Raw genomic sequence first — 13,578 nt, 5'->3', positions numbered from 1 at the left:
GTAAAATACGACAGCTTAATCAGCCTAACTCAGTGCTTCTCAATTATTTTTCATTTATAGTCATGTGACTATAAATACCGGATTATTGTCTATAAAAGCTGTATGAGTATACCTCAAACTCTATCCTTTTTTAACATTAACAAAAGACAATATAATTAACTTTCAACAACTGTTGCCTACTTTTTCCTCGTGTTTATATCTTACAGGTTAATATAAAACAGAAAAAAAGCAAGCGCATTAAAATGCTTGAAAAAAAAAATGATGCCAATCATTTTATTGCGATTACACTTAACATAGCCAAAAAAAAAAAAAATTGAGAAGTGTACAAATCTGATGTGTGTACAAACATTTACAGTATATGGTTAAAAAAAAAAAAAAAAAGGCACCGGGCCTAAAATTGAGCCCTGGGGCACACCACACGACATTTTATTGGCCTTAAAGAGGCTTGTATCAAAACCTAGCTTTCACATCTTGCATAGTTTGTGAACCTCCTGTGTTTGATCATTTAAGTTCGCTTTCCTCCATCCAGGCGACGAAGGCAGCAGTTCCGGTAGCGGCAGCGGCTGCTCGGACGGCTGCACGACGGAGGCCGTTCCCGCCGGATCCGAAGCCCCTGTGATGGGAGCCGACAGAAGTGACGTACACACGGCGGCGGCGGGCAAGACGCTCGCCCACCGGCCGTCGCAACTCCTAATGATGACCACCCTCATAGCGTCATTTGGCGCAGCGCAGCCCAGGTGGAGATAATACAGTGTTGGTTGCTCACTAAAAACCATACTGCCGCGTACAGTATGTCGAAGCACGGATGCTCCCTTACCATGTCGAACCTTCAGGAAAATACCCTTTTGAGAGTGGTTGACGGTCTACTACGACTGAAATGAGTACAGTGCTGCATCCTTGTCGTCCCTGAAAGAATGCTGGGTGACAAAACTGAAGCTTTTCCGCTCTGAACAAAAACGGTGGCGTTCACTCATCGTTTCGGAGTGTGTTTTCAAAATCATCGCAGGTGACAACTCAACTTCCTGCCAATTGTTTTCCAGATAAAGCAGGAACGCGTTCTGCACTTTGTACGACAATTTTGGAAGCGCGTTCAGTTCCTCCTATTCGTCCCTCCCACACCCCCGTCGGACAGGAGGAAAAAAAAAAAATGCTTAGTGCGTGCATGCAAGGAAATAAAGCTCGGATATGCTTTGTTTATTCATTTCAATGGAGGCTTTTCAAGCTTTTGGATTTCATCATTTGGAGATTATACGTCAGTAGGTCTGAGTTTTCATTTCGACATATCATTCTGGCTTCAGACCACTGCTTTCCTTTAACCATCTTATAGCTGCGTATTTGTTCTCTAAAATAAGGCTCTTGGATAGCACCGATCTCGTTTGCTTATCGAAAATAAACAACAAAAATCTTTAAGAATATTTTTCCCAACAATTGGCATTTTGGTATCAAGCTGGACCTTGCAAAAACTATCGTGTTTTTCCTCGTAAAAATATTGTTTTACCGTATTTTCCGTACCGTAAGGCGCACCAGGTTATAAGGCATATTCTCAGTGAATAGGTCTTTTTGGGGGAATTTCTGACACACTAGATTATAAAGTACACCGTTTTGTACGCGACTTATGATAATAAGCAACGGATGAGAAAGCACTACGGATGAAAAGGCGTATCAGATAAGTTGCACCGGGTTATAATACAGGTGTATCGGGATTTAAGGCGCACTGCGGTATAAGGGACACCGGGTTGTAAGGCATATTGGGTTACATGATATATTGGGTTATAAGACACATTCTGTTAAGCTTTACTATGTTATAAGACATACCAAGTTATAAGGCGTATTGGGCTGTATCGTACACCGGGTTTCTAGGCGTTCGGAATAAGCGGTGTACCAGGTTATAAGGTGCACCGCGTTATCAGGCACACTGGGTTATAAGGTACAGTACAGCATATGAGTCAAACTTAAATTTAAACCCGAGATGAAGCCCTATTAAGGGTGCATTTTTGCTAGCTAACACGTAATCATTTGTAGACAGATGTGAATTACTGTCTTTTTCGGAGCAAAAAGGTGAAATGGGAAGTCATTGGAATAAAGATGACAAACTGAAAAGGCAACATCAGGCACATCTGTTGGTTTTTGCGAAATTTAAAGGTTTTTGTGTGCCTCATTGTCCGAAAAATACGGTAAAGACTCGCTTTTGTTTACGTGCGTTTCCCACACGGTATAACGCAAAAGACAGAAACAGCAGAATATCATTACACTTAAAAAGAGAAACAAAAAAAAGTCTATCTGAGCTGTTATTAACTAGTTTCGATCATGATTTAAAAAAGAATGATCCAATCAGTGTTTATATAACCATCAGACCAGCGTTTCCAAACACGAGACAGAGTTCCGGTCCCTGCGCATTCTCCACAAATCCGTTGATTCGAAACTAAGCCGAGCGCAGAGGTTAGCGCCGCGCGCCGGTAATCAAACAACTAAGGTCACGCCACATTCCCGTCCAGCTCTTGCGGACTTTGACCTCCGCATGATTTAAAAGCTTACGGGCCACCGGCAGACTCACCTGCCCGCGTATAATTTATGTGACCCCGGGGTCACGAAAAGTCAAGTTGCAGACATGTTGCGGGGATACCAATAAAAGAGGGCAAACGTTCATCGTCCGGAGTCACCCCGACGCAGCCCGTCCAAAGATAAATACCTGAAAAGTGAGTCTCTTTTCCCGGCGGAGGCTTTCCCCAAAGCCTTCCTCTCCAGCAAATTAACAGCTGCGGTGAGCTTCTCAAACAGATTACACGTTCCATGTCGCCGCCATGGAACATTACTCTTCTCCTCGCCGCTTTCCGGAGGGAGAAAAAGCACTTTTCCCCCTCACGGTCGCCGTCCTTAAAAAGTTCTTAAACACAAATGACAAGCGCGGCGGAAACCTCGTGTTCCTCTTGTCCTTTCAGATGAGCAAATATTTGAGCGGTTATCCGCTAAGACAACATTTGCAGCTCATTAAAAGTATTTGTGTTTGACCATATGGTTTAGCGGGGAAAGTGCAAGGAAAAAAAAAGGGACAAGACAGAGAAGCAAATGAATTCTGTCATCTGGGTCTGCGCGGAAAGTGCGTTAGCGGGAGGTGACCGGCAGATTTCCAGCCGGCTCACCATGGAGCAATTGAATCAAGGACGAGACTCCCCTGCGTGAAACGGAGCGCCGTACAGAAATAGATGAGCAGAACGTTGCATGGTTGGAGACGTGAAGCTCAAACTGTTTAGAAATGTTTATTTCTCAGTAAGTACACCGCTCCAGGCCAAATGCTCAGACGCTCCGTAAAGGATAATGGCATCGCTGCCATTCAAATGGGAAATTGTTTCCATTGTGGTTCAACATTTTTTTCAGTGGTGTACCCCCTGTGAAATACATTTTCAGCCAAGGACCCCTTAACCAGTGCAAAGCATTTTGGGGTTTGAAAAAAATGAATAAAACATGCCATCGGTGTCAGATTTATTCCATTTTAGAGCCTTTCAAACTACATTTGTTTTTGGCCACAAAAAAATTATCAACCTAAAGGGAGCTCTTTTGGATCAGGGAGGAAATCTGTTATCAAAAAGAATTATTAATAAATATTTTTACAAAAAATAATCAATATAAAGTGTCGGACCAGCTCTATGAAGAAGAATTATACATAATTGTCCACAGAAAAATATTCAAAAGAAAGCATCCAGTTTTGAGTTTATGTTGGAGATCTGTTCACAAAAATGAAAATAACTCCATTGTTCATAAGTCCCCCCAAAAATAATCAACATAAAGTGTCATACCAGTTCTCAGAAAGAAATCGTTATAAATATTCATCCACAGAAAAATATTCAACTTCGTGTCCACGAGTACAGATGCATTTACAAAAATAAAGAATTAAATTGACAGGTGACGAGAGGAGGCACGTGAGAAGTTGGGTCAAACCATTCTAGTATGGGGGAGAATGTGACTTTTGAAAATAATGAAATTGAATAACCTACTGAACATCAAATTATATATATATAAATATATATACACACACACACACACACACACACACACAGTACAAGTTGAGTATATGGAACATGTACTGCACAGAGCTCAAGGACAATGCGACAAATCATGTCACAGCATCACTTGCTGACGGTCCAATCAGATGAACATGATGTCATCTTACATTTCCCAGGCCCGAGGAGGCGTGTTTGTATGGTGTGTGTGGCCGTAGCAAACAGCGTTACGTTTCCTAATTATTGCGGGCATTTTAGCTCACTGATAGCATCTCTTACGATTCAACTCCAGTCCATCCCGTAGGGGATTTTAATATCTGCTTTAATTCATCAGATTGCACTCAAACCTTGAAGACTAAAAATAGAAAGTACGACAAGTTGAATCTTTGGTAATCATAAAATTGGCCATTATACACACGCGTTTGTTTTGTTTTGCTTTGAGAGCTGCGTACGAGCTCCCGTGGTTTGAAAAACAGACCGCCCAAAAAAGAGCCCAAACGATATAGTCGTCTGCAAAAAGTGTTTAGGCTGACTGAGAAAAAAAAATGTCTTTATTGGTGTCCCTGAAATGTGAAGAAAATACAAAGCGGCGTGTTCTAAAGTCGGGCCGATCTCTCCAAGGAGCTTCTTGCTCTTCCGCCGTTGCGCTGAGAGCCACGTTTGCCATTTTGTTCCGTCTTGTGTATCGTCTGCTGACGAGTTAGCGCAACGCTGTCGCACATGCGGCGTCATTGTTTACCGTGCTTCAGAGCTGAAATTAATTTGCCTGGGAAACATTTTTGTTCCGGAGACTCTGGCGAAAAAAAAACAGACCGTAACTCCCCAAATATAGGATTCACCTGAATAGAAGATGCGCTTTTAATTTCAGGTATTTTCTATCGACGCACCAACAGTTTGGGCGCAATTTAAAAACTATAGAAAACAATAAATCTCACCGACCTAAACTCTTCATATTTTCTTGTGTTCATATCTGTAAGTTATGTATTTGTTGTGAGTTAGCGCAAAGTTGCACAGCATCCGTTTATGATTGTACCAAAAGACCGCAGTTAATAAAGGAGTCAAATGGAATAAAATTCCAGGTTCTCGAACCAGCGCAATTCGTTCAATTGAATCCGACGGAAACGGCATAACTTTTAGCGACGGCGATATTTGTCAAAAATGACAAAAATCAGATAGCGTAATCCCCCAAATATAAGACGCACCTGTGTATGAGATGCATTCTTAACGTTGGGGTCTAATTCTGGTATTTTTTTTATGTTACCGTATATTAGATGCACCAACGGTGACTATGTAAAAACTACAGTAAAACAGAATAAATCTCATCTTCCTAAAGTTCATATTTTCTTGTTTTCATATCCTTAAACTGTAGCACGTTACGTGTGTTTGAGAATCCCACATTGTGAGCGGTCAGTGAATGCCTCGTTGAATACGCTCGAAGCAGTTATTTATCTTCCTCGCGACGTGGTTCAAGTTCATTTTACCATAAATATCCGACGTAGCGCAGTATTCGTGTTTCGCCTAGTTTATGATCGTATGAACATGCTATAAGACCGCAATTAATTAACGAATCAAATGGAATACCTTTCCGTGTTCTCTAACCGGTGCACGCAGCTCCATAACTTGCCGCTCTTCATTGAATGAGCTTGAGACATCAGAACTTTTACACGATCATCTCTGTTTTAGTAATATTCCAGTGTGTGAACGTGGATGGACTCAGACGTTGGTTCTGTCTGCTCGCTTCTTTTATTGAAAATAATGCCGGAAACGCTTCAGCTAAAATGAGCTGCTGTTAGCTGTAACAGGCACTGGCTGCTAACGGCAGTCCGCACTCCGGCTCGCCCCGTTACGGTAATTATTGTAAGTTATAAAAATTCACGCGTGCGTCAAAAATCGGCGAATCAATCTTCCTGGAATGATGAATGATGTAACCGTTTATAAGACGCGTCCATACTTTTGGCCTTTATATTGGTGGAGGATAAAAAATGTGTCTTATACTTGGGGAATTATGGTAATTTATTACAGACAACTATGACCACTTCATAACTGACTACTATGAGTTGAGCTTGTGGGTTTAGAAAACGAAGGGTTTTATGCAAGGTCCTTTCCATTTGGATGTTGAATGCACTTTTGCTAAGACGTACGCTGTGAGTGTGGTACTGTATGTTTTATGTGCAAAATCACATTATCAAGGAGCACAGCTGCCACTGCACAGTGTTTGAAGTCTTTTGGAACTGAACTTGTTGATACAGCAAACATGCCTTACCATTTTTTTTAAATAATTGAATGGATTGCTCATTTGGCTTTTGTTACTGAAAAGAATAGAAAGTGATATTAAAAGATTTTGATTAAATAACTGCTTTTGGTCATCTTTTTCTGATTTGCTGACTTTGTGCGAGAGGCAAGGTTCTCCCTGGACTTTTTGCTAGCCAATCCCAAAGCACATCGTAGCCGAGATGGGCGGGATTCTCGAAGGCCTAGTCCGAGTCAAATGCCATGTCTTTTACCCTAGTCCAAGTTTTTAGGGGACAAGTCTCAAGCCAAGTCCAAGTTTTTAGGTTCCAAGTCAAGTTTCAAATCTGACCCACATATCGAAGTGTTTAGGGTTCTTGTCCAAGTTAGGTCTCAAGTGTATGACCCTACAATTCCAATTCTTGAGGCTCAAAGTAAGTCCGAGTCAAGTCAAAGTCTTGAGGTTCCAAGTCAAGTTTCAAGTCTGACCCATGTATCCAAGTGTTTAGGGTTCTTGTCCAAGTCAGATCTCAAGTGTATGACCCTCCAATTCCAATTCTTGAGGCTCAAAGTAAGTCCGAGTCAAGTCAAAGTCTTGAGGTTCCAAGTCAAGTTTCAAGTCTGACCCACAAATCCAAGTCTTTAGGGTTCTTGTCCAAGTCAGGTCTCAAGTGTATGACCCTACAATTCCAATTCTTGAGGCTCAAAGTAAGTCCAAGTCAAGTCAAAGTCTTTAGGTTCCAAGTCAAGTTTCAAGTCTGACCCACGTATCCAAGTCTTTAGGGTTCTTGTCCAAGTCAGGTCTCAAGTGTATGACCCTAAGATTCCAATTCTTGAGGCTCAAAGTAAGTCCGAGTCAAGTCAAAGTCTTTGGGTTCCAATTCAAATCGAGTCTCTGGCCCACAAGTCCAAGTAAAGTTCAAATCTTTAAAGTTGGAAGTCAAGTTTTAAGTCTTCGATAAACAAGTCGGCTCCATGTCTTTGTCAAAGGTCAAGTCTTTGACCCTCAAATCCAAGTCTTTAGGGTCAAAGGCAAGTCTCGTCCCTGACCGCGAGTCCACTAAAAAACACCTAGTATTGTTATTGTTTTTTCATATTTTATTGAATTCCCTAAAGAAAAAAAATCTGTATTTTTACAATATTTTTATGGTTTTGCTTCTCCTGTCACGACTGAAACGAATCAAACTTCAACATTCACAGTTTTTTTTTCTTTTTATTACTTCCCAAGTAGCTGTTTAACCATATTCCTTCCTTCTTTTGTTTTACGGGAGAAGTACTTTAGGAACATTATAAAAGAGGGGTCTTCAATCCAGGTCCTCAACGGTCTGTCTCCTGGATGTTTTGTATGTCTCCCAACTGCGACACACCTGATTCAAATGATCAGACAATCAGCAAGGTCTGCAGTAACGATCCTGAGCATTTGAACCATTTGTCTCTGGGCAGGGGAGACATATAACATCCAGGACACTTGTCCTCGGGGAGCAGGATTGAAGGCCCCTGTTATAAAATATTATTTATACTTCAGTAAATATTTTGCCAGCCCGGATTTCAGAGAACGTGAAAGCGAGCCGCACCGCGGCGACTCGTACTGTTCATGACTCCAAAAGGAAGACTCCGAGTCAAATCTTGAGTCTTTGGTGGACTTGTCTGTCTCAAAAAATAGCAACTTAAGTCTCTCGCTAGTCCGAGATACAAGACTCCATCTCTGCATGGTAGACAAACAAGCATTGGCAACGGCATTAGCCCATACAGCAAATCCAAATAAGCGAACGTGATTTTTGGCGGGTACGTGGGAGGAAAACGGATTACCCAAAGTGAACCCACTCACGCACAGACAGAACACGGAGCTTAACACCGAGGGACCAACCGGGCTGCCAAATTTCTGCATTTATCGGGATAAGAAAGAAAATGCGGCTTGAAACAATTTTTTTCCTTGTATTTCGCTCAATGAATTGGATCTGGAAAAAGGACGTATTTGGGAAATCGGAAACCGGATGTCACCGTCGTAAAAGTGGACAGAAATGAGGACAACAGGATCCCAGCAGATCCATCCTTCCAACAGCATTTTTATCGGATCTTGGCAAAGGACTGTGTTTTTAAAATAGAAGTGAGCAGGAATCCCCAAGTGATGCTGTTAGACCTGAATGAGCTGCCACAACAATCAAATCCAAAATTCTGGCCGTAGGTCTGTCGAACGCAGCCAACCGCCAAGGTCGCCAGGCACCGGGAGCATCGCGCAGAACAGCTGGTGAGGAAAATCCAAAACCCTCGGCAGATGAGACGGCGGTCTCATTTAAAGACACTTGCGAGTGAGAAGGCAGCCTGTGACTTTGTGCTACTTGCATTTTAAAGGATTGCTTTCCCATGAAGGTCCTCTTATGCACGATTTGGTTCTGGTTGGCGGTGTTGCATTGAGGGATTCATGAAGTGTTCTACAATTTGATGACGCCGCTGCTGCTTGAACGAGCCAGCTGCTTTGGCAACAAGAACACGGCTGGGCACAGACTCCAAGAACATGTCTTAATGAGTGGGTACGGTTTAATCACAGAAACATTTGATAAAAAAAATATACTTTTCATTTTTTCACACTGCTGCAAAAAGAGTCAAGAACTTAAGCCCCTGTGTCCCATTGAAGGGCAAACGTCGGCGGAGGTAGAGGCTTTTTGAGGTCGTCGGGTCGCAATGGTTACCAAGAACAATTTAAAAAAAGAGTCCATTTCATAATCCTCCATGCAGAGGATAAAAACAAAATACAACAAAACCAACGACGGCCATCTGGTTATTTTCAAAGGCGGTTTGTTGAATTAACTCTACAAGCAGTAGTAATATCGTGTCACATAGTTCACTGTGAGGCGCACGTGACTTTGAAAAATATCCTCAAAAATAATAATACAGCGCTTCCCCCAATATAAGACGCACTTTTTCACAAAATTGAAGGTTAAACGTTTGGGTGCTTCCTATAAAAAGTAACGTAAAGATTACTTCATTTTTTTCTGACACCGTTTGAGGAAGGGTTTTTTTTTTGGTTTTGTTTTGTTTTGTTTTTATTTTTCATTTTTATATTCAGGCATATTCTTATTTACAACAAATACCGTAATGGGACAAGCTAGAGGGCGGACGTCAATTGGCTGTTAGCAGCAAGTGCCTGTGGCAGCCGACAGCGGCTCGTCTTAGCTGAAGTCGTCATGGCATTATTTCCAATAAAAGAAGCGAGCGGACTGAACCAACGTCCGAGTCTGCCATTGTTCACAATTAGGAATATTACCAAAAATGGAGAGGTCAAAGTTAGGATGTCTCCAGCTGATTCAATTAAGAGTGGCAAGAACGGAGCTGCGTGCACCGGTTAATATAATACGAAAGCCGGTTCGTTTGCCTAGCATGAGCATAAATTTGTGCTTTCGGTCAAAAATGAGCCCTTAACATTTGAAATCCTGTTATGAACGTCTTTTATAAATTGTCTTTTTCATGACACCAGCTTTTGCCCTGCTTGTACCCGACGACACCAGCAAGAACGGCGTACGACAAAACGGCGCAGTTCTTTTTTAGACGACAGGATCATTTAAACGGCAAATTCTCAGAGAACATTTCTCGAGCTGTCGACAGCGACCGCTCGAGTCAAACGCTTCTCAGATTCGTGCAGACGCCTGAAAAAAAAAAAAAAAAAAAACCTTAACGTTTCTTGCTAGGGTTCCGGGCCACCACGGGCCACCAGAAAAGCTCCACCTTGTCATGAAGTTGAAAGATTTCAAGAACTGGAAGACGGAGAGATGGAGGGGGGGGGCACTCTTCCCTTCCTCAAAAGAGCCTCCTTCATTTGGCGTTTTGAAGAGCGCTGTCTAACTCGTCAAGAACCTCCCAGAGGTGTCCAATCGGGTCGGGAGCCGCCGACGACAAAGGCCACGGCGTTTAAGTTACATCATCACCTGTCTCATCAAGCCCTCCTTCACGCTAGCCCGGCATGTTGTCAGACGGCGCAGAAAAACATCTTTCGGTCCGAGAACAAAAGACAAAAAGCTTAGCGCAATTCCACATCCATTACATCCAAGGAGCTCCTCCAAACATCCATTTATTCATCGGCACATGACAGCATCAACGGGGACGGCACGACACAGCTCCGCACATCTCCACCGGAATTATTCATCATAAGCTCTTCTTTCTGTATGTACAATTATTTATACGCCTCAATTATGGATTGAGTGGTGAGAAAGGGGCAAAACTGGAGATGTGATACGGGAAGTTGGCTTTTGGCTGACGATTTGATGTTGCTTCTCGGAAAAGACTTGCCCTCGGAACAAGAAATAATTAGGCTTCTAATGGGATGTAGTTGGCTGGGGTTTGACGCCGTCGTTACAAAAGAATCAATTTGTTACGTCGAAATGTATCTCGGTGCTGTATTTTTGCGGCACGATTCTTTGAAGAACATTTTGGAACGTTTTCGAGCGCATATATTTGGTTGGGGTGAGCGACCAAGCTTCAAATTGGACAACTTTGGACATGACTTGAAACCTAATGCGATTTCAACCGAGCCATGGTTTAGGGCCCGGGTGTCCATACTACGGACCCGGGGGCCATTCGTAGCCCGCCGACAGGTTCTTTTCAATTATGAAATATAAAGTATTATGGATATAAAAATGAAATATCATGAAATATAATGTATGTAATATAAATATTAGGAAATATCATTACATTTCAACTGAGTTATAGTTTGGAACAGAGGTGTCCAAACCATAGCCCGGGGGCCATTTGTGGCACTAACCCTAACCCTAAGTATAAAAAAAAAAAAATCCTAAATTGCCTCATCACCTTTCACCAAAATTCTGAACCAGTAAGTTTTGGCGAATAATGAAATATTCTGTATATAAATATGATTTATGTAATAGAAATAAACTGTATCCAAACTACGGTCTGGGGACCATTTGTGGCCCACCGTCTACATTTTTGCGGCCCGGTATTTTTGCATCCAGCCTCTCTCGCCACTACAACAAACCGCTTCCGCAAAACTTTTAAACATGCCAGCTACCGTAATACATGTTTTGTCGACACAAAGCTCCGCTTCTCTGATTTCAAAATGCGCTGGAATTAAGTTGCTGGTGCAAACGGCTGAGGAGTTATGGTGATTTGAAAAACATCTCGCGGGCCAGGGTAAGCCTCCATGTAGGCCGTATCTGGCCCACGGGCCGTAGGTTTGACACCCATGCCTTAAATGATTCCTTGAAACTTACACGGAACTGATCAATAGAATTAAACAATCTGACCAATTTATCATTTAAAAATAAATTTGAAAAACAGCAATTAAAAAAAAGAAAGTCAGGCCTCGCATATTGTAATAGCCACTGTATGCAATGCTTACTGTGAGCAGGTGTAAGGTTTCTCTCGAGATGGCATCACTTTTCAGTTTAATATTCTGACATCCGTTTGTAAGGAATAGCATGAGCTGACAAGTCAATTATTTGTCTTGCAAAAAAAATAATTAGTTACAGAGTGTTTGTGGCTCAAGAGAGATTTCAAAGCAGGTGTCTGTCTGGTGTACAAATGAGCCATCGCCGCTTTTCTTTTCATGACTCCCAGATGACGATTTGACATGATGATTCACCAGAAAGCTTGATTTGACAAATTTTGCCTTTCATTTTGGACGTAAGGACGCTCGTATCAATCACATATTTCTTAAATTGAAGAGGATAGTCACAAAGCTCAGCTGTGTTAGTTTAGTAGTGTTATTTTTCGTTTTGTTTTGAAATTCAGTTCTGATTTATTTTTTGAGCAGGTTGTTAGTTTTACATTTCTACATTCTTTGTTGTGGTTATTTTATTAGTTTTAAGTGTTCGTTTTTTTTTTTTCATTTAGTATTTCTCGATGCCAAAGATTTAAAAAAAAAAAGGGGGGGGGGGGGTCAAGGAAGTATTGTGCCATAACAATTCTATGGGCTATGGATGTACAATATCAAAATAATTTTTTTTAAAAAGCAGGAAATTGAATTTGGATTCGTTACTGTCATGCTGTGGCCAGAAAATTATTGGTCAAATTTATTTGAACCAAGTTTTTGGATCCACGGATTGGATTTACGGATAAATGCAAGATTTTTGCACGTGTTTTTGGAATTTCGCAAGCGTTTATATTTGCACTTTTTTGCGCATTTATCATGACATTTATTGTTGTTGTATTCTTGCGAATTGTCGGCAGCTGATCAATAATCAACAGGTGCAGGAATCGTCATAACCAATTAGCCATGTTTATTTTATTAAGAAGAGTTAAGTATGCAATTATTGATGAACTATGTAGTTTTAAAACCAACGCGCGTGTGCAATAAGTCACTTTAGGTCCGTGACCAAAGATTATCAGTACACAACAAGATGAAATTTCAACTTCGCAGTGTGATAACGCTCCGGACATAACAGCGTTTAAATTAAGGGTAACATGCGGCTAATAGGTTTTCGATGACCAGAAAGCAAGGGGACATTTAACCCGAATGGAACGCAATTTCTTCACAGTACTCATATTTTGGGCGTGCTTAATGACGAAAAGTGGATAAACTCGGGGTAGCATCTTAACATAACAAATTGTTCTTTGAATGCTCATATCGTCACTTCTTACCTTTGGTGTAGAAAGAAAGTCATTCGTGCATCGCTTTTCACGACGAACTTGTGTGTTCTGCGGTCATGGTTTTTCTTTGCTTTTTTGCCTTCGAGTAATCGCGAGTGTGTGATGCGATCTCTTCCGAGCCAAAGTAGGACCCATGACAGTGAAATGCTAGCTCCTGGTAGCAATACCTGCGTGTGACGTCACATCCGCAAACAGGGTAGAGAAATTCGATCCATTCTGAAAAATAATGCTGAAAAATAATGGCCTGAGGCATCCAGCAGGACTGTCTAAACTTTCATTTTATTTTTTCATTCTGAAAAATATAAAGACATCATGGCCGTGCCATTTATTCATTTTAATTTTACCTTAAATTATTAAACATGGTCAAATTCAATCAAGTGAACAATTACACATTGTCTAAAGAATGTAAATATTACATCAAGGCTTTTGGTTAACGGTGATGAAAAAGTTGTAAAAATTGTTTTCACACTTCTAACGCTGTTCACCATCAATCCTTTTGGTACTTTTGAAAAATAGCCTCAAGGGCGATGTCAAAAAGCATTTTTAGTATTTGCAGCAGGGCGCAATTTATTTATTTTTTTGCTATATTAGCAGTTAGTTTTAGTTAGTTATAAAAACAATTAGTGGTGAGGAGGGTGATGCGATACAAATTGTAATTGCACATCAACAGCAGCAGGTGGTGCTCTCATTGTCAAGGTCTTTGCGGGAAATAAAACCTTTAAATTGCTGTCAAAAAATAATAATAATTCTG

At 41.2% G+C, this 13,578-nt stretch overlaps 1 protein-coding gene across 1 annotated transcript in view; it reads left to right on the top strand.

Annotated features, from left to right (window-relative positions):
• gpc6a (glypican 6a) overlaps positions 1-3,101 on the top strand; it is a 90,788-nt gene extending 87,687 nt beyond the window's left edge. Inside the window, exon 10 of the mRNA XM_088412789.1 lies at positions 530-3,101. Within this exon, the coding sequence (XP_088268915.1) occupies positions 530-747 (218 nt within the window). The 3' untranslated portion in view covers positions 748-3,101. The remainder of the gene's footprint in view (positions 1-529) is intronic.
• Positions 3,102-13,578: the final 10,477 nt, after the last annotated feature.

Source organism: Hippichthys cyanospilos, chromosome 4, assembly GCF_059441005.1.
Source record: "Hippichthys cyanospilos isolate Australia breed blue-spotted pipefish chromosome 4, RoL_Hcya_1.0, whole genome shotgun sequence".
NCBI classification, from domain to species: domain Eukaryota; kingdom Metazoa; phylum Chordata; class Actinopteri; order Syngnathiformes; family Syngnathidae; genus Hippichthys; species Hippichthys cyanospilos.
This window is presented reverse-complemented; position numbering and strand designations above follow the sequence as displayed.